We start from the raw sequence: 20,551 nt of genomic DNA on the forward strand, positions 1-20,551 counted from the left end.
TGCTTCCTTTCCCTTGCAGCTTGTGACTGTGGGACCCGCCTGTGCGATGAAGTGACAGGACAATGCATCTGCCCGCCGCATACCATCAAGCCTGAGTGTGTCGTCTGTGAACCCCAGACCTTTGGCTGCCACGCCTTGATTGGCTGTGAGGACTGTAATTGTTCTCATACAGGAGTCCAAGAACTGGCGGAGCCAGGATGCGACGTGGACAGTGGACAGTGCAGGTGAGGAACAATGAGGGGACCATGGTCGCATAGAGGATATGTGCCAGCAGCACTGGGATCATTAGCTTAGACATCTGGCTTTATGGAGTGCTATGGAGTGTGTGAGCAGGTTGGGAAGGGAGGGTAAATTAATAACCCACTAGTATCAGTGTTGTATTCCAGGATTATAGAGCAGCAAAACTATTTGCGTTGGAGCTCGTTAGGAATTAGAGATCAGCAGAAGACCAAGTACCTTCATTCCATTGCTGCTGTGTCCCATGTAGGTGCAAACCCAATATAATAGGACGGCGGTGTGATGTCTGCTCCCCTGGCTACCACCATTACCCGCACTGCCGGAGGTGTGACTGTCATCTGGCAGGGACGGAAGTGAGCGTGTGTGATCCGGTCACTGGGCAATGTCACTGCAAGGTCAGTCTAGTTACCACACTCCGGTGATGCTTGCCTCGCCAATTTAATTCCCCTGCTCCGACTACGTGACCTGGCTGGCCAGTGGGAGAGAGGGCATGGAGAGATGGAGAACAGGTAGTGCCTAGCATGTGGCATCCTGTGTGCTCTGTAGGGAATGCCCCTCGGCTTCATGGCACACTTGGGTCATTCTCACCTTTGATTCCCAAGAGGCTCTGTCAACAGCAGAAATCGGATTGAAAGTGTCAGTGACAAGAGGGCCTTTTGCTGCTGCACCACTGGAGAATAACTCAGCTGTTCAGTGGCCAGATGGCTCCTCTGGGTGGTGATCCCAGCCCCGGCTGGGCACAGGAGAGCTTTGGCAAGTGCGGGAGAGTTGCATTTTGACAGTAAGCAGAGGTTAATGGCTGATGAGGGGTTTATCGAGCAAACCTGCCGTGAATTGAGTAATAGCATCATTTTACAGCCCCTCGTCAGCATTTTGATAACTGCTGGCGCAGTCTGCCATCCTTTTCCATACTCCTATAGCAATTGTAGGGGAAACTCGGCACACCCCGTGGTTCATTTTTCTTCCAGGAAAATGTGGAGGGCATGAGGTGTGACCAGTGCCGCCTGGGGACCTTCTCTTTGGATGCAAACAACCCCAAGGGCTGCACCAGGTGTTTCTGCTTTGGAGCAACTGATCGCTGCCACAGTGCTGAGAAATACCGAGTGGAGGTGAATGGAGGGCTGGGGTTTGGGACCTCAGTGGTCCTTTCCTCTCTGTTCAGTGGGATTCTGTTCCTGCCAGCCCCCAGGTGGTTTCTTTCTCCCGCTCTGTGCTACGTCTGTGGGATATCCTGGAGCGCTGGGGGGTGGGTTTAACCATTTTCATATTTGTACATTCAGCCTCCTCAGCTGAGCCCCAGGATCGTTCGCCTTTGGGAGGTCCTGATGCTTTTCAGAAGCTGCCACAGGAATCCCTATGGGTTGGGAGTTCATGGGGGAAGTTCTGAGGTTGCAAATAACTTGAGCAAATCAGCTTCTCTAGAAGCGATTGGAGCATGATTGGATCCCACTGTCCTCTTCTCGGCACCCCGTTTTATAGAGAGTGAGCCCTGTATTGAGACTCAGTGTCCTGGAGTAACAGTAACTGAAATTCCAAGGACTGTTCTGCAGCCCCCACCCTGTCCCACGTGCCTGAAGGAGCACGAATACAGAGACATTCCCTGCGCCGCATGTGGGGTACTCTCGGAAAACAGGCATACAGCTCTCTTTCGCTCTCTCCTAGTTCCTCAACATGAATGGGTGGGTGTTACTGAGCGGAGACCGCCAAGAAGTGGCCACCTCCCTGAGACTAGAGGAGGAACTCATTCATGCTGACCTGAAGAACATTCCCGAGGCTTATCAGGAGCTCTACTGGCACGCACCCAGCTCTTACCTTGGAGACCGGGTAAGAGAGAACACACCCGGCCACAGTCCCTGCATGCTCGTCCCTCACATTTGTTAAGGTGATGAAGCAAACACTGTCACATGCAGCCCTGATCTTCACTGAGCCTCAGCCCAATGGCCCGCTTTGTGCCATTGCCAGTCAATCGGATTTAGTGGGGGTGTGTCTGATTATGCTCACCAGCCATGAAGCACCATAATAGGTCACTTAGCTTAGTGGTGATAACAGCGTCTTCTGCCTGTGTTGTTTGGCTCTCCCCTAGGTGTCCTCCTATGGCGGATACCTGCGGTATGAGCTTCGTTCAGACACGAGAAGGGGTGATGTGTTCATTCCCATGGAGCCCCGCCCGGATGTCATCCTCAAGGTACAGCCTCAGAAACCCCTTATGCTAGGGCATCAGGGATAAATGGTGCTTCTAGCCAGTGACTTACAGGACACCTTTGTACCTTCCCCAGGGAAACCAAATGAGCATCATGTTTCTGGAAGGCACTTACCCTTCCCCTGGAGATGTACATGAAGGCCGGCTGCAGCTCGTGGAGGTGAGTTTGGACACGTTGTCCGTGTTCCCTGGAGTTTGAAGGAACAGACAGTGCTAGGCATAGAGCCTTGAGAACCGAATGTTGTTCCTCTGTACTGTAGCCTGCAGCCTTGGCAACTTTTTAACATGTCCTAGGAATTTGGTGCAGTCTGTGACTGCCTCAGAACCTGGAACACTTGTGTGTCACTAGGGTCATCCCAGAGAGAGCGTCTCTGTGGAGACGTGTTGGAGAAACATTAGGGTGTGTGCTCCGGGAAAGCAGGAAGAGTAGCGAGATGGTCTAGAGGATAGGGCCTCAGCCTAGGACTTGAGACTGGGGTTCAATTCCTAACTCAGCTGCAGACTCCTAATGTGATCTTGGGTGAGTCACTTACTGAACCCTGAGCCTTGGTTCCCAAGGGGTTTAGTACTTCCTAGTGGTGTGGTGAGGACAAATCCACTTATCCTTGTTTGGTGCTCAGATGCTACAGTGGGTAGAGGCCATCCAGACAGAAGAGAGGGTTGCCCTGAGTGCAGATGCTACAAGGCTAGTAGCTTTAAATGTTGCCTATTGCTGGTAATTCTCACTCTTAACACTTTCATTTTGTTTGAACGCTCAGAAGTTTGTTATAAATTCCATACAGTTCTGGGGCTTTCGTCTGAGACTTTAAGAGCCAGATCCTGTCTGCTTTTTGGGGACGTTAAAGGGTTAAATGTTCGGCCTATCATCCGTGTTTTCAGGTGCATTTTTTTGTGCCGACATATTTGCATCCATGTATTTGAGCGGGAGGTGAATCGCAGGAGTGCGTGTTGGACCTTGGATACCAAACTGGGAGCACTAATGCAAACTGCGTTGGCAGTAGGGAGACAGACTTTGTGAAAATTCAGGCCTGATGTTCCCACGGCAGCCTTTGTTGCACTAAGGATTTGCATTGACATCCTGGACCAAACATTCCCCTGCACAGATGCTGTTGTATTGTGCATCAAGTAGCTTCTGCCCTGCACCCAAGAGAAGCTGCATGTATGTGGCTTGTGAAGTTTGTGTGCATCTCTGGAGATGGAAGGCACTGTGTGAACAGGAGCTCTTCCTAATGGTGTGAAAGCATCACTCAGGCACATGGACAGATTTTTCCCGGTGCTTGTTGGGGATGGGCCATGGGCAGAGAATTGGCTTTGAATTTTCAGACAAACTTCCAGTGGAGATGGAAGGAGGAGGTCTCATAGCTGCAGACAAGTGAAGAGTTTTTGGGATATTGTATGGATAAGCCCCCCCAGGGATGAGAGGGTTCATTTAGCTGGATGATTGACTGAAATATCTCCAAAGGGGCAGAATCAGAAACCCAGGGTTTGCACTTACTGCATGGTAACACTAGAGTGTCTCTCTTCACCAGGGTAACTTCAGACACACTCAGACGCACAACCCAGTGTCCAGGGAAGAGCTGATGATGGTGCTGGCTAACCTAGAGCAGCTGCAGATCAGAGCGCTCTTCTCCCAGCTTGCCTCATCAGTATCTCTGCGTCGGGTGGTCCTAGAGACTCTGACAGAGACCAGCGTGGGCATCCGAGCCAGCAATGTTGAACTGTGCTTGTGTCCGGCAAATTACAAGGGAGATTCCTGCCAGGTAGGGGGAAGAGGTGAAGTGCTCTTGCCAGGCTCAAGTGAAATTGTAGGAGCTCTGCTCATATGATGCATGTGAGAGACGAGCATTTCCCCTACGGCCGTTGTACTCAGCAGTTAAGTTTGGATGTGCCCCATTGTATGTTAGAATGCAGGGAAGATTCTCGAGCGCAAGTTTCCTCAGCCAATCCCTGGCGTGCAGCTCTTTAATGACAACTTGACTTGCACCTGCCGGTTTTGTAACAATGTCCCAAAATCACAGCGAACTATACAGTACATGTGCTCCATCTCCAGCTATCGCCCACGTGCTCTGATTTGTTTGCTGTGAGATTTGCATGAGCTAGAATTTTGGGTAGTGGTAGTGGGCTACTGGGGGGCTTGCTCAGGGGTTCAATGCCAGCATTAGGTCCATACCTGAAAGCCTTAAATAAGTCTTTCTGCCTGACTAGTTGGCTCATGTCGATTGTGGGGGCAAGATTTTAACTAAAAAATCTTGACCATTGTCCCTTTTAATCTATTCTGTGTCTTGAAACCCAGTGTCATTTATGGAAGGTAGTTACGCTAGTATGCTAGCTCTGCCTAAACATGTTTGGCTCATGTGTCACTACTACTTCTTCTCCTCTCATTAGGAATGTGCTCCAGGTTATTACAGAGACACCAAGGGCCTCTTCTTGGGAAAATGTGTTCCGTGTCATTGCAACGGCCACTCAGATCAGTGCCTCCCAGGGTCTGGAATATGCATCGTAAGTAGCTACCCATGAGTACAATGTGTGCTGGTCCTCACTAGCTGTCTAAGAGGTTCCCTCCAAAACACTTATGTGGTTACCAAATTACTGTCTTGATCACGGAAAATCTTCATGTGCCATTTCAAGGGGATTTATTGTCTTCAAGTCAGTTTAGGATGAGCAGACAGGGTGTGCTGGGGAAGAGGAAAGGATTTAGGCATCCAGATGCGTAACGGGGAGTCGTCTGTTCTAACCCACCCCGCTGGAACAATAATCCATCGTAATCCTCCAGAAAACCATGGTGTTGAACACTTCCCTGGAGAAATACCAAACGTGTTGTCTGTCTTGTCCTTGCAGAACTGCCAACACAACACAGAGGGAGATGGTTGTGAGCGGTGCAAAGATGGTTATGTAGGCAACTTTTCCCTCGAGGGGCCATTGCAGTGCATGGGATGTCCATGTCCTCTTTCCGTTGCTTCCAACAAGTAAGCATCTTCTGTTTTTTTCTCATCCACAAAGTAATCTGATTTCTTCCCCTGATCCTGAGGGAGTTTCTTCTGGCTGGAAGAAGAGATGATGCACTCAGGAGAGATGCACTGCCATGTCATTCCCAGTTCGTTCATTCCTGTTTTGGCTGTTTACCAAGGAAAGAGGGCACTGCACCCCTTTTTATTAATGCTAATAATGATGGGGTAGGCCATGGAGGGAGGAGAAAGGCCCACAGCTCTGATGTGACTAGTGCAGCCAGCAAGAGTTTTTTTTCTTTCTGAAGGAAATATTAGTAATTTCTAGAGGTGTGAAAATATTCATGACAAAATGTAAACATTGTTTTGTATTGATTTTAGTAAATTTTGTACTTAAACCAGTTCAAAGTTCCGATATTAGCACCATTTCCCCCAAGTCAGAGTAGCTCATGTTGAGATTTCAAAATATCAAGTTTCAAGGTGATTTTGTGATTCCATTCTTGTGTGATTTCTCTCGTGGGCTAGACATTCTGCATTGGCATTTCACTCCTGTAAACCAGGCTATCCTTAGCCCCTGACTCCAACCGCATCTAACTTAACACTAGCCCGAGGGCAGTACCAGGCTAACTCTAGCCAATGGCCACCTGCCAGGCCATATGCTGGAATCCCCCACACCTGGTCCCAAGGCTAACCCTGCACCAGTGCTTCCTACATTCCAGCCTTCGTCCCTACAGGAGGGACGAGAACTGGCCCACCTCACTGACACTAGCCTGGGGGTACACACCAGTGAAACAACTACACGTATCCCGAAGGCCACAACCCTAACTCGGGGAGCTCCACTGGTCCTAAACCTACCCTGGGGGGCCCTGTTAGCCTGAGGCCTAACTCTAGCCTGTGGAGGCCTATCGGCCTCAACCTGAACCCAAACCAGGGGTGCATTACACACCCCAACCTTCACCTGGTACCTACTGCCAGCCCCAACCCTAACCCTCTACCCTGGGGGTCCCTACTGGCCCTACCCTTCTGCCTATCCTGGGGAACCATATCCGCCACGACCCTTGCCCTGTCCTTGTACCCATTGCGGACACCAGCACTAAACATTTCCATAGCCTGTGTTACAAATCACTCTTGATACCAGCCCTTGCCCTGCTACAGATCCAAACCCTGACAATAGCCCATGCCCATGAGCTGATCCCGATCCCATTCCCTTTTCTATGGCCATAAACCACTCCCAGCCCTCACACAACCCCTAAGTGATTGACAAGAGCCCCTTTGCCCCGGTACCTTCAGAGTAAAATAACCTTTGACGTTTGCCCCGTGTTATTTCAGCTTTGCCATTGGATGTGTCCACAAGGGCTCCACCATGCAGTGTCTCTGCAAGCCAGGCTACGCCGGAGCCATGTGTGAACGGTAAGGGCCTGGTAATTACGGGAGGGCAGGACCGTGGGCTGGGGGGGAGGGGGGTTTTCTTCGTCAGAGTGCAGCTGTTGCTTTGACAGAAGAGAAGTTTCCATAGTGATAAAAATAAAATTAGAAGCCCCAGCTACGTTGGCACAGGAGACTGAGGAGAAAGCGATTGATTTGAGCTGTGAATCCTCTCTGTTGTGGGTTTGGCTTCTGTTATTTTGTGGAAGGGGCGTAAAATACCAGCTGCGATTGCAAGGCAACACCTCTTCGAATCCAGCACCGGGTCCTGGTAGCTCCCAGGACCAGCAGGAGTTGGGCCCACTTCATTGCTTATATGCTGTTTCTTTGTGCATCAGTGTGGGTGCAGCATACCGCTAGGATATGCCCTATTACTGTCTCTGTTACTGGCATAGGGTGTCATCTTGGCCAAGTTCCCGCAGCATTCTTTGCCTTGATTACCCACCTGAAGAGCAAGAACAGGGACACTTTCTGTGAGGCTTGATCAGTGACCATGACGTGCTTTGAGTGGAAGGTGCTGTGGGAGTCCAAAACATGAGGCTAATTAATAGCTGTAACTATCCTGTAGTCAGTAGTTGTGCAGCACTTCAGTGGGAGCTGGGAGGAGTGTGTGCGCACATGGCTGTTGTTTTAGCTCCCTTTTAACCTGCTACATTTTTAAAGGTGTGCCCCAGGTTACTATGGCAACCCTTTAGTGATTGGCAGTTCCTGCCAGCCATGTGACTGCAGCGAGAACACTGATCCCAACATGTTGTTCAGCGACTGCGACGCTCTGACGGGCACCTGCACAGGATGTATGCACAACACGGCTGGGCCCCGGTGTGAAGTGTGCGCCCCAGGGTACCACGGAGACGCGGTGGTGGCAAAGAACTGCACAAGTAAGTGTGGCACCGAGCTGGGGCCGGCTTGCAAATGCATTTCGGGGGCAGTCCGTCACAGGCATATGCAGTTAGCCAGCCTGCGGGCACAGCTGTGGTCATCGCCTGGGTAGGTTCTTACAAAGCCGCTAGCCTGGTCTCCTGGCTTGCAAAGGGTACGTTGGTTAAAAATAAGAGTGAAAAAACAACCCTCTTTAGCAGGCATTTAAAAATTGCACCCAGGTGGTAAAGCTCTGACACTGTAGCAGCCTCGTCAGTAATAACCGCTAGTGATATTAACCAAATTATTATTTCTGTGCTTGGGTGGGTTTGCATAGTACATTTCTAACCTTACAGGGCCCTGCCATGAGGAACAAATGGTAAAATCCAAGGCGCTGGTCCTGCAAACTGCTGTTCACAGAGATAGATCTTACTCCGGCAGGTAATCATGTGAATAAGGGATGGAAGGATCAGTCCCCGCATATGAGAGAATGAAGATGACTAGTGAACTCCTACAGTTGACAGGATTTCCTCCCAACAAACTGTCAAATCGCATTAAATCCACCAGAAACAGGAGGGGTCAGAGTGCCTGGCTGATCTTCTTAAGTTGTTGGGTAAATGGGTGTATTTCTTCCTGGCAGGGTGTAACTGTTTGCCGTGCGGGACTGAGTCATGTGACCCTAGAACTGGCCGATGTCTCTGTAAACCTGGAGTGACAGGTCAGCACTGCGACTGCTGTCAGGTAAAATGAATCGTGGGTTACCCCCACACGCACTATGAAGCCTCATCACTATATGCTTGGCTGGTGCTGAGTCACTGCACACCAGCTCCACTCTTCTGTAGCTTGCCCTCCCATTATGAGCACACTGCGGTTCCTGGGGAGAGACAGAAGGATAATGGCTGCCGTGCCAGCAGATGGCTGAGCGATGTGGATGCTGTTCCTGCCTACACCAGGCAGATACCTAACAATAAAGGTCAATGTCTAAAGAACCTGGTTCCGAAATGATGGGAGGAGGGGTGCTAACTGCAGCTTTGATGCTTGTAGGAAAAAGGCACTTAACCCTAGGGTGAATTTCGGGGATCCTAACTCCCCACCTGGAGTAAGCAGACACCAGGCGAGCTTACAGACACAGTGCTGCCAGTGCATCTCTATCTCGGTCCTATTGTACAACCTGCCCGTTGATCCAGCATTTTGCTGTATTGTGTGTGAATTTTATGCTCTGAAGAAATGCCTCTAGGAATTAAGTTCAGACTATGGATCGTATTTCAGCGCTGGCCAGAGTGACTGTGGAACTGTGTGTCTCTGGAGATGAAAGGCTAGCGTGTCCTCCCAATTGCCTCCCCTTCCTGTGTGTGATAGCATGCTAATTACCCACGTCTTTCCCTAGGATGGGTACTATGGCTACCATGGCTGCTCCGGCTGTCGAAAGTGTGACTGCGACATTGGATCCATAGGCGCAAGCTGCCACGCTGAGACTGGTCAGTGTAGCTGCCAGCCCGGGGTGACTGGTCGTCGATGCCAGCAGTGCGCACCAGGCTACTGGGGGCTCAGCGGGCATGGCTGCACAAGTGAGTTTCTTCACTGCTAGTAAATCTCATAGAAGAAATATCTGGACATCTCTGGGCTGCTTTGCTGCAGTGCCAAAGGGCTGTGTTAGATGCTTAGCATGAACCCAGTCCCTTCTCACCACGGATATGGGGATGTTGTGTTTTACGTCGTCTCTGTGGTGCTACAACTGGAGAGCCCCCCCCAACAGTGTTCCAGTTTTGAGATCAAAGAAACCATCCTAATTCCATGGAGGCTTTTAATCGTTATTTGTCATTTAGATCATAACAATAAAGATAAAATATGCCAAAGTGTTGCCTGGGCACTTGGCATCACCTAGCAAAGGGCCTGATATTTAAAAAAAAAAAAAAAAAAAAAAAAAAGGCGTCAAAAGTGCGTTTGCCCTTTCCACCCCTTCAGTTTGCACCAGCAGTGCCCACAGTTACTTGAGCAAAGCAGGCAAGTGCTCAAGTTGCTAGCTAAAATCATTTACCTGTGCAGCAACTCATCCAGCAGAAGAAAACTCCCAGCGATTCCTGATGCAAACTAGGTGTGCAAATGCAATCTAAAGGTTTTTTTTAAAACAAACCGTGACTCTCCTGTTCTTTTGTACATTAAACTTCACTAGTCAAAGGGGAGAATCGACTGAGCTTGTCTCTCCTGCCATTAAAAAAGCATGTTCACAGCCCCACGCATTGGCCCTTGTTCATTCATTGATTCTTTTCTGTGGTGGTGGTTTGCTCTGTGACGGAATCCCAGTGTTCCCTCTTTCAGGGGGCACACTAGGTCAGGGCAAACCTCCCTCAGCTGCCTCCTTTTCATTGGCAGAGTGTCAGTGTAAGGGGGGTTCCTGTGACCCCCGGACTGGGGAGTGCACCTGCTCCAATGGCCTGACGGGGAAGCAATGCGACACCTGCATAGAGAAGTATGAGATCCCTGTAGCAAATGGCCTGGACAGCATGAGGTGTGAAGGTTAGTAGCATCATGTTGTCTCTCCTCTCACTCTTTTTCCCCCGCCCCCCGCGCTCCCACAGCTTTATTGCAGGAGTGAAGTAGAGCTGGCTGAAAAATGGGGGCTGGAAGGGTTTCACAGAAAATTTTGACATCTAAAACATTTGTTTTTATCTAAAAAAATTTCAATTTTGGTGGAAATTCAAAAACTGAAAATGTTTTGGCCAAAACAAGAAATTGGCCATAACCCAAAATCTTTTGATTTGGAAATGCTGCTGCAATGCCCTGGGAATTGTAGTTAAGCTGCTTCATGTGCCCATTCTCCTCTATAAGCCGAGCTCCCTGGTAACCCTACAGTCTCCTTTGAGTCACCCCAAGAAGGTGCATAATGGGAGTCTCCTGGCCATGGTGCATTGTGGGAGATGTAATCTGATCAGTACTTGCTAGAGGGTAACCTCTAGGAGGCAGATCCTAATTGTCTGTCAGATCCCTGCAGCGTGGTGGCCCCTGGCAGTAGTTAAAACATTGACGGTAAGCTTGGCAGACAGCATCCTGCCTTTTGGCTGATTTCCTTTGTGGCCCTAGGGCAGATAACAGAGGAACAGTGTTAATCAGCCTAATAGTTGGAATGGCTCTGATCTCACCAATCAGGAGTAACTTCATCAGAGTTATGTGGGGTATGCTGGTGGGAAGCTGCTGTGAGACCAAGAGCAGGCCAGCTGACAGTTTACACTCCTTGGCCCACCTCTAAAAGCACTTGGAAATCCTGATCCTTTGCGCAAAGGGATTGGAAGGTGACCAGGGGACCCCAAGTTAACACCTTCTCCAGAGGGGAATCCAATTCAAGAGGCAGGAATTTGGAGACATGTGGTTCCCCCTTTGAGTAAAAAAACTGTCCTTACTATGGTCGTAAGGAAGTGGGAAATGGAAGGAGAAGCCATGGGTGCTGAATAGCTGGTGTCGCATCAGAGCCATTTACTCACCACCCCCTTACTCTTGGCAGTCTGTGACAGCTGTGTGCTGCTTCTGTTGGAAGACCTCCAGAAGACTGAGGCCTCTTTCCCCATCATCAGGAACCAGTTGATCAACCTGAACGCCAGCTCCATCGCTTGGGCCCGACTGCATGGTCTGAACAGCTCTATGAAAAACGTCTCTGTACGTGGAGGGCTTAACATGTTCTTCCCGCTGGCTTAGTCTCTGCATGGGACTCTAGTCCTATTGCCTGATTTCCACCCCCTCCTCTCTCTTTCAGAACCACCTGCGCGAATACCAGAGATCCATGAACAGGGTCAAGCAAAAGGCAGATGAGCTGGAAGACGAGAATGCGGAACTCACTCAGGATTTGAATGCACTGCAGCACAAGGCAGGGTGTTTCTCAGTCCTCCTCCCCCTGCTGATAACACTGCACGCACAGAATGCCCTTCCCTTGTTCATTTTCATAACCCTGAGTGTTAGGTGCCCATGGGAGGAGCGAACGATGCTAGTTAGGGCCAGGCCCAGTTTGAGCAGCTGCTGGACACTTGACTCCTGCAGCACCCACTGCTTACCCAGTCCTGGGGTCACCCACCATGCAGTCTGCCAGGGAACCTGAACCCTGATCTTCAACACCCCTGCTCATCCAGGCAGGTTCCTTTCTCTGAGCCAAAACGGCCCATTGTGTGCATGTTAAGGAGACTTTTAGATGTGGGCAAATATCCAGCCCCACCCCAACCACCATTTCATTCTTCTGCAGTATTTAAACCCTACTCTTTGGAGGGGAAAAGCATCCCCTCTTGATTTAAGACAGTCCCTGCCCCAAAGCGCCTACAGTTTACACAAGATTCAGGGGCTGACTTTTAATTGGGTGCATAAAATGTGTGTACACTTGCATGCGCAAGTGATTTCTACATATTGGATAACTACCTGTGCAAATGCCAGCATTTTCGTATGTGTGTAGTTATATGACCTGACTGCAATTTTGTACATCACTTGCAAACTTTCAGAACCTCAAAGCTTGTACGTCTTCTGCGTTCCCCCGATTAATATGCAGGCTGTGTTGGCACAAGTCATAACGTGTAACTGTGTTATGAGCATGAAAGATTTTTGTCGACAATGGACTTGTGATTTTTTTCTGCATCCATTTCATTATGAACACAATTGCTCACTGACTTCTGTGCACACATGAAGATAAATCATAGCAGAGTACAGTACCCATGCAAATCCCTGCAGAAAAGCTGACTCTTTCATTTCTGTGGTCCCAAAAGTTGCCCGATGCTCAATCTTGCATTACGGCTTATGTTGTATCTCACCAAATGCTTCAGCTAACCAGTGATTTGTTTTGTAGGCAACAATGACTGACAGAAAAGCAAACCATCTGCAGGAGCAGACAAGAGAGACCTACCAGAGGGCAGAGCACCTGCCAATGAGTATCCAAGGCATCCTGGATAGCATTGCGGGTAAGTGACCAGGTGTAAGTGTAACTGTTGTGATGATTTTTCCCCTGCCCCAAATCCCACGCTCCCGCTGTTTCAAGTTGCTCAGGGCTCAATGTTACCTTTGATAGTGTCTGTCAGGGGTGAAAGTAACTTACCGGTACACCAGAGTCCTGAGCAGGGGATGAGGCCTTTAAATCCCCAGGCCCTTTAAATCAAGAGGCTCTGGCTGTGGTGGCGGGGCCCCGGACCCTTTAAATCACCACAGGAGTGGTAGCTGTGGCAGCGGCCAGGAGCCCCGGGGCTCCGGCGGCAATTTAAAGGCCCCAGGGCTCCCAGCCGCCGCTACCACAGCGGAGCCTTTGGCCCTTTAAATAGCAGTCAGAGCCCCGCTGCCGGTGCCTTGGGGTAGCAACAGTGCACCGGGGCTCTGACGGCATTTTAAATGGCCTGGGGTTAGGGTTAGTGGCGGCCGGGAGCCCCAGGTCCTTTAAATCACTGCCGTCTCCGGCAGGGGGGCTCTGTGGCAATTTAAAAGGTGTGGTTGGCGGTGTTACAGAGAATTCTGTGGCCAGTGAATCTCAGCTGTTTGGATAAATGCCATATTTGGTGAAGCACGTTATATTTACACTTATGTGAGAAATAGGGGCCCTGGGCAGTGCTTTTCCCAAGAGTGATTGAGCAACATGGAATCTTCCTTGCCCACACTGTCTGAAGTCTGCCCCAGTAAATCTAAAGGAGAAGGCAACCTACAAGATGGATTATTTGGGAAATAGTCCAGTCTAGTGGTTACAGCAGAGGGTCTAGAAACTTGTCTCAATTCCAGCTGGGTCATTCCCCCACTTCATGACTAGAAACAAGTCACTCCATCTATCATGGGCCATCAGGATTCCAACAAAAACCGGATGCTGTTTTAGCTGAGTGGGAGCTTTTCTAAATACTGAGGGAGGAGAGATGGCTTTCACGGCTGAGTATGGGGAGACCACTTGCTCAGCTGGTGGAGAACCATGGGTCATGGCTTTCCCTGCAGATTTGGTGCACCAGATGGACAAGTTGGGGACTGCAGACATCAGCACAGCCTCCTCTGAGGAGTTCTGGCAAAAGATGGCTGAGGTGGAAAGGATGCTGAAGGAGATGAAGGAACGGGATTTCCTCAGCCAGAAAGGGGTGGTGGAACGTGAACATGAGAAGGCTCAGAAATGTAAGTCTAGCTCAGCAGACACAGGGGATGGGAAATGCCAAGGTGCAGGCTGTGTCTAATGCTCCTTGGGCTCTTTTCCCAAACTGTCCCAGCTTGAGGGCATTACTGCAAACATTATTTATTGGGCATGCCATTGCTGCTATCCTCTTGTGGTCACCAACATTTGGAGAGTTACGCTATTGAACAGAATATGCACATCTAGCTTTTACAGTCTAGGAGTTTCCAGTACTGACCTCCTCAGCAGTCCAGCAATGAGGGGACAGTAATTGATAGTCCCTTTTTAGTCTCCTTTGCAAATGGCAAAGCTGCTAATAAGTGTCAGTGATTTTTAAAGTTAGTCCCAACAGAATTTAGCTCCTTTGTACAAGCAAGTTCATGTACTATCAAAAGGCTTAGTATTTAAGTGCATTTGAATTTCTTAACTTAATGGTTTTGTATGACAACACTTAAAAATGTAGTTAGTGTTTTTAAGTGTGTGTGTGTGTGTGTGTGTGTGTGTGTGTGTGTGTGTGTGTGTATTTTTTTTCTCACATGCACCTATACATGTTCATATGTCTTGTGTTCATTTGGTTGAGTAAATTGTCCCAGATGGTGACAACAGAAGTGTGTCGTTCCTTGCTCAGGTTTCAGAGTAGCAGCCGTGTTAGAGACATGGAGTCTGTGATTCCCCAGGGAACTTTCATTGCAATGCACCAAAACCAAACGATAGTCTGTTGCAAGAACCTCAGGGCCAAATTCTTCTCTCCACTGGCATCACTGGAGTTACTCCAGACGTGCACTAGTGTAACTGTGGGAAGAGATTTTGGATAGCAAATGGATCTTTAATCTAGCAGAAAACAGAACAATGAGATCCGATGGCTGGAAGCTGGAACTAGATGTATCCAGATAAAGTGCAGATTTTTAACAGGGATGGTAATTAACCATTGGAATAACTTACCTCGGGATGTGGTGGATTCTCCATTATTTGGCAGCTTTAAATCAAGAGGGGATGTCTTTGTTTTTCTAAAAGATTTGCTGTAACTCAAACAGAAATTATGGGCTTCATGCAAAAATTACTGGATGAGGTTCTTTGGCTTGTGTGGTCAGAGGAGATGGTCCCCTTCTAGCCTTAAAATCTGTGCTTTGAGACCAGTATTGGGCCCTAAGCCGTTTGAGCGGTTTCCACTGCGTATTCAGAAAGAACTCTTAAATGTTGGGGAAACAAGAGTTTCCAGGCAATCTCCTTGTGCTCTCTGTCATCAGTGCTCCATCGTGTGAAGAGCGAGCTGTACAGCAAGTGGGAATCCAACCAAGACCTGGTGAAGAGCATCAAAGACTTACTGGCTCGATATAGCTCAGAGCTGATGGATCTCCGAGATGCTCTCAATGAGGCTGTGAATAAAACCAGGCAGACAGAGGACTTGAACAGCCTAAATCGGAACAACCTTGAGGAGATCCAGGTACAAAGAGGGGTTTATTTGCATATAGGAATGCAAAAGAGCTGATGCCATTGGGTTGACATGCACGGCTTTGGCAGCGGCTAAGGAATGTCTGGCGTAATCTAGGTCTTGTGTCTGTTGCTTGATCCTGTGGATCCTAACTAACACTATCCATCTGTCTCAAGCGAAAGAGTAAGGAGCTGCAGAAGCAGTACGGGGTGGTGCAGGACACTCTGCAGATGGCTGAGGACTCCCTGGTCCAGGTCTCAGATCTTCTACAGATAATAGAGAATGCAAAGGAGGTGAGTGATGATAAAGCTCAGGCTTGTCCGGTGGATTCTGGGTCAAGGTGTGTCAGATGGGCTAAAGTGTGCCACCGATAGCAAGAGGGACAAGGCAGTGGGGGTGAGGAAGGGTGTTGGTGGAGTTGGCAATAGCTGTGGGGAAGGGTGGAGGAAGAATGGTGGTGTGGATGAAGGGCATGGCGCTAGCAATAGAAAATCAGCCATGTGCTGGTCACCTGCCAGCCCCCCGGAATGTGTCTCTCCCTCCTGGGTGTGTGTCCAGCTGCAGAAGTGAGGAGCTGGCAAGGTTGGTGAATGCCCCTTGTGGGCGTGTCCTCCTGCAGGAGTATGAGAAGCTAGCCGCCCGGCTGGACGGAGCCAGGTACCCCCTGACAGAGCGGGTGAAGAAGTTTTCTCCCGCCAGCAGTAAGATCCCAGTCGTCGAAGAAGCTGAGGAGCACGCTAGGCTCCTGGATGAACTTGCTCGGAACCTTTCCAGGTAACATCCCTCGCTGTCCCAGCTTCACCCCGGCCTCTGTGGGCCCAGAACTCTCGTGGTCTGCTCCACTTCTCCTTCCTGCCTGGATCAAGGATGCTGAGCCAGCCATGGGGTAACTCCACTGATTCTGCTCAGCATCTTGCTCTCCAGCACAGTTGCTAGAGGGACTCTGGCTGCTTGTGTAAACAAGTGGTGATGTGTGGTCCATGGGGCACTCGGAGGGATCTGAAGATTGCTGAAGTCCCTGCTTTGAAATTCATCTTGGGATAATGTTTACATGTAAGAATTGATGGATTACCTGTAGCCCAGTACTCACCGACATCCCTCTGGTAGCAAACCAGCGTGTGATGGAGAAAGTATATGGGTAAGGACCGTGCTGGTACCTGTTCCCTAAGTGCGCAGGATGTGGCGGTGACACCCATTAATGGGACGAATTTGAGTCTAGAACACATCATGTCTTCAGGATGTGATCAAGTGACCTCAGACCCAATCGATGTCTGAATGCTGCTTGTCATTCATTATTAGTGCTGTTTCATTGGTTCTCTGTCTCTTCCACTCTGCACTCTGATCCTCCCTCACTCCCACCCCACTGTTTCCTGCTGTGGATCATGGAAGGGCTTCTCTCTCAGAGCTAGGTGCCAGCACTGCTGGGGATTCAAAATGTACTAGGCACTGCAGATCTCTGGACCCAGGAGTGGGGCGGGCGGGAGTGGGAAATTTGGGGAAGTATGGGGAAGCCAGTTGTGAGTGCATGCTGCTCTGAAAACCCCACGTACAGGGGGTCTCAAAGTGGGGAGCCCGGGAGAGTGATGTGTGTTGCCTGTGCCTGGACCTGGCCCCTGGCGCTCTGCTGGGCTTCTGGCAGTGAACTCTATTTATTTGTCTTCAAATGCAGCAGCATCCAGGGCGCAAACCAGGATGGGTTTATCCAGCGAGCAGTCAATGCCTCCAATGCGTATGCCAGCATCATCAAGGCTGTGAAGAATGCTGAGAGGGCAGCCAAAGACGCCGATGAGGCAGCCGGTGAAGCTTTGAGAGTATGCAATTTCCCTTCAGGGCCACACAAACCCTTGCAAAATCCTGGCTCCAATGAGCTGGCCCGGTGCCCTTTGCTTCCCTGGCCACGCTGCAGCTCTTTTTGCTGATATACGACACTCCTGTCACCCCTTCCATCTGAGATCTCTGTGCTTTGCAAACACTAATCGGCTCAGCCGGACCTTACTGCAGTGAGACAGCTGTTCCCATCTCTACCTTGCCAGATGGGGAAATTGAGGCAGCGAGCCGTTAAGTGATGTGCCTTATTGACTTTGGAATCTGGTATCTCAATTTCTCTTCTCTGTTACCCCTCCCCATGCATGCAAACACACACCTCTTCCCAGCAAAACACTTGCCTGAAGGTGGTGCAGATGCTTTCTGACCAACATTGGCTATTTGCCTATCATTTAGCCTTTGCTGAGACTGGGGAATGGGGACTTGAAGTCCTCTTCCAACCCTAGGGCTCAGCTGCTGAACCACTTGATACCAGGCCCCGACAGTTAGTGAGGAGGTGTCTTGTGTGTTTGTAGAGTGTTGTATCGGGAGATCTTGGTGCCCTATCTAAAGAGCTGAAGAAGAATAGCAGTGCCCTGGAGCAAGCCGTGAAGAGGGAGCAGAGGAAACTCAATGGGGGTAAGAGAGGGGCCAGCAGTGGACACAAGTGTTCCAGGGAAAGTCTTCTGTTTGGGAAAGATAGAAAGTATTGTGTGTGTCTGGGTGGGGGTGGGGGAGGAAGGGAGAGGTGGAAGCGATGGTGTGTGATGTGCTTTGGAGGAGCGATAGATGTACAAACACCTAACGTGTTGTATATGTCTAATTCCAGCTATTAAAGGGACATTGCAGGAAGCCAAGGACAAACTGACCGATCTCCGAGAGAAGAAGGAGCAGCTCCTGAACCAGCTGCGATCTGTGCAGAACATGCTGGACAAGGACCAAGGTTTGTCTGTAGGCAGCTTCTTCTAGACAAGAGCTCTGCACATCACAAGAGAAAAGCTTAGCTGTAGTCCCTTCTAACCCACAGGGCAGTCTATAGTCATCGTAGGTAGCCAGTGGTTTGCCCATCCAGTGACCTTGCAGGGATATACCTGACCCTATGTATTGGTTAAGTTTTTCTGACTCCAGTCATAAGCAAGGAGCTCTGCCCTCCCTTGTGCTCTTTGCTGAGTTTACGAGACTTGTCTCCTTTCCTTTCAAAGATAACACCACGGCAATTATTCAGAATGCCAAAGCTGCAGCTGCAGCAGCCAACGACACGGTTGCCAGGGTGGAAGATACATTGAGCAACATGAAGAAGAACCTGGATGAGTGGAAAGACCAGTATGGAGGCCTTAAAAATGAAGAGTTAAACCAGGCAGTTCAAGACGCCAAGAAGTCTGGTATGTGAAGGGGGGGATTAGCCGTGGAAAGTGTGCTGGGGATAAAGGACAGGGACACTGCTGTCATCATGAAGCACTTCACTGTGGTATCTAAGTGCTGCTCTGTCTCTGTTGTTCCCTGCTGACAAGTTTAAAGGGAGGCTGTTGTGTGTCCTCCTCCTCTTATTTCCTCTCTTCACAAAGTCCAGGTCATCCACTGGGGCAGGCTGTGGATGTTCTTATTAAGTGCTTGGATGCACTTTTCAGCTGTGTTTTTAAAAGCCACTTTTGTTAATGCTGCCAGCAAGTCCTGCAAGAGAGGAGAGATATACACATCAGCCGCTGCTTCGCTCCCTGTGATGGCTGCGCTGTGTCCGTTTCTTTGGCTTGCGCCCCCTGATAACTGAGTGTAGGATCCCTTTCCATCCCACTGATCATTATCCCCTGCTCCCCTTTGCCTCCCTGAAACACGCCCGCCAGTGTCGAACCTGGAAAGCACCATTCCACTGCTGCTGGAGAAGCTGAGTGGCCTGGAGAACAGGAGGAATAAGAACTCCACTGTGTCCGAGAACATCGTGCGAATCCGCCAGCTGATCACGCAGGCCAGAAATGCTGCTAGCAAGGTAGGGGCTTGCAGCAGAGGGCTGTATATGTGAGAGTGCTGATGGGCGGCAGCTCTGAAGGTGAACCCCTCGTGGCTCTAATTAGCAGAGGCAGGCACTGAGCGAACCTCCCTTAGGCTGCTTTCCACAAGGCTTCATGGGAGCCCCTGAGTTTGGTTTGGGTCTTGATTGGCCAAAGCAGGTTGACTGATTTTGTAGGAAGGCAGTGCATGCTGAAACTTTGTTCTCTTTTGGCATCACGTAGAGCAGTTTTAAAAACTGATTTTCAAGGCTGTGGAAATGGCGGGTGAGCAGGGATTGCTCTGAAGTCCAGATATTGGGGGGATCCATTTGAGGGGGTAGGGAAGAATGATTCAGAGTCTTGATTATATACTTTGTGCTCTCCCCTGTCCCTTCCAAATCTGCAGCAGGCTCCACATGGTCTTTATGGATCTCCCCTTCAGAGCCTCCATAAAAGTATTTTGTCATGGTTAAATCTTGGCTTTCTAAGTACAGCTGGGCAAAAGATTTCAGGCAAAGCTTCCCCCCGCCCCCAAACAATGCAGATTCAGGTCAACTGAAACATTTTGAGAACTTGTCAAATTCACTGACCTAGTTCTGGGCCAAAGAGAAACAAACAAAAAACAATCCCTCCAAAATGTTTCATTTTGACAGTTTTGAAAGAAAACATTTCAATTTTTTTATCTGACATTTGCATCAAAAAATCTCAAATGATTTTTAAATAAAATTTTGTTTAAAAAAAATTTTGTTCTAATCTACATACAGGGTCTTTTTCAACTTTTTGGTTCACCCAAAAATTCAACAGTTTTTAGTTTTAGGTTGACTTAAAGTGAATTTTTTTTTTCTTGATCTGTTCTGCAAGTGAACGAAAAAATCACCTGCCCTCTGCATCTAAGCGTCAGTATACAGTGCAAGAAAAGACCCACGGCTGGCCCGGGCTCGCGGGGCTTGGGCTGGGGTGGGGGGCTGTAAAATTGCAGTGTAGATGTTTGGGCTCGGGCTGGAGCCCAGCTTTTGAGATCCTGTAAGGAGGGAAGGGTCTCAGAGCGCAGGCTCTCGCCTGAATCTGACCATCTCCACTGAAATTTTTAGCCTCGCACCCTGAGGCCCGCAAGCCCAAGTCAGCTGACCTGGGCTCTGAGACTCAATGCTGCAGGTTTTTCATTGCAGTGCAGACGTACCCTAAACTGGACTCTCCCTGGGCTGGTAGCAAATGCTGTCCTCGTAAATGAGGAGTCAGGCTGCATGAGCTGCTTCTGTCAGCCTGGCTTTGATTTCTCCACCTCCTAGGTGAAGGTACCAGTGAAGTTCAACGGCACCTCGGGCATCCAGGTCCGGACCCCCAGCGACCTGCAGGATTTGTCCGCCTACACCTCCCTCAAGTTCTACATCCAGAACCCGGAGCCCAAACCCAGGCAGCGGCGTCAGGATGGAGCCGACGCGGGACAGTTCGTATTGTACCTGGGCAATAAAGAGGTGAGAGCTGCCCGTACAAGTACAGGAGCGGGAGAGGGACCTGTGCAGCAGGCAGAGCTTGGGCGGGGTGATCCAGATGGGGAACAAG

At 49.7% G+C, this 20,551-nt stretch overlaps 1 protein-coding gene across 2 annotated transcripts in view; it reads left to right on the forward strand.

The window, feature by feature from the left end:
- Positions 1-20,551, forward strand: part of LAMA5 (laminin subunit alpha 5) — a 166,182-nt gene that overhangs the window by 124,432 nt on the left and 21,199 nt on the right. For both annotated transcript variants that reach the window (XM_038369253.2, XM_043496168.1), the window contains exons 35-61: positions 20-224; positions 488-632; positions 1,206-1,346; positions 1,900-2,061; positions 2,321-2,422; positions 2,514-2,597; positions 3,967-4,197; positions 4,823-4,936; positions 5,276-5,403; positions 6,712-6,792; positions 7,471-7,685; positions 8,306-8,406; positions 9,053-9,233; positions 10,039-10,182; positions 11,165-11,316; positions 11,414-11,524; positions 12,485-12,596; positions 13,603-13,773; positions 15,016-15,212; positions 15,377-15,493; positions 15,820-15,974; positions 16,870-17,011; positions 17,540-17,642; positions 17,833-17,946; positions 18,206-18,385; positions 18,845-18,987; positions 20,278-20,463. In XM_038369253.2, the coding sequence (XP_038225181.1) occupies positions 20-224; positions 488-632; positions 1,206-1,346; positions 1,900-2,061; positions 2,321-2,422; positions 2,514-2,597; positions 3,967-4,197; positions 4,823-4,936; positions 5,276-5,403; positions 6,712-6,792; positions 7,471-7,685; positions 8,306-8,406; positions 9,053-9,233; positions 10,039-10,182; positions 11,165-11,316; positions 11,414-11,524; positions 12,485-12,596; positions 13,603-13,773; positions 15,016-15,212; positions 15,377-15,493; positions 15,820-15,974; positions 16,870-17,011; positions 17,540-17,642; positions 17,833-17,946; positions 18,206-18,385; positions 18,845-18,987; positions 20,278-20,463 (3,917 nt within the window). The remainder of the gene's footprint in view (positions 1-19; positions 225-487; positions 633-1,205; positions 1,347-1,899; positions 2,062-2,320; positions 2,423-2,513; positions 2,598-3,966; positions 4,198-4,822; positions 4,937-5,275; positions 5,404-6,711; positions 6,793-7,470; positions 7,686-8,305; positions 8,407-9,052; positions 9,234-10,038; positions 10,183-11,164; positions 11,317-11,413; positions 11,525-12,484; positions 12,597-13,602; positions 13,774-15,015; positions 15,213-15,376; positions 15,494-15,819; positions 15,975-16,869; positions 17,012-17,539; positions 17,643-17,832; positions 17,947-18,205; positions 18,386-18,844; positions 18,988-20,277; positions 20,464-20,551) is intronic.

The sequence above is a fragment of the Dermochelys coriacea genome, chromosome 13 (assembly GCF_009764565.3).
Source record: "Dermochelys coriacea isolate rDerCor1 chromosome 13, rDerCor1.pri.v4, whole genome shotgun sequence".
Classification (NCBI taxonomy): domain Eukaryota; kingdom Metazoa; phylum Chordata; order Testudines; family Dermochelyidae; genus Dermochelys; species Dermochelys coriacea.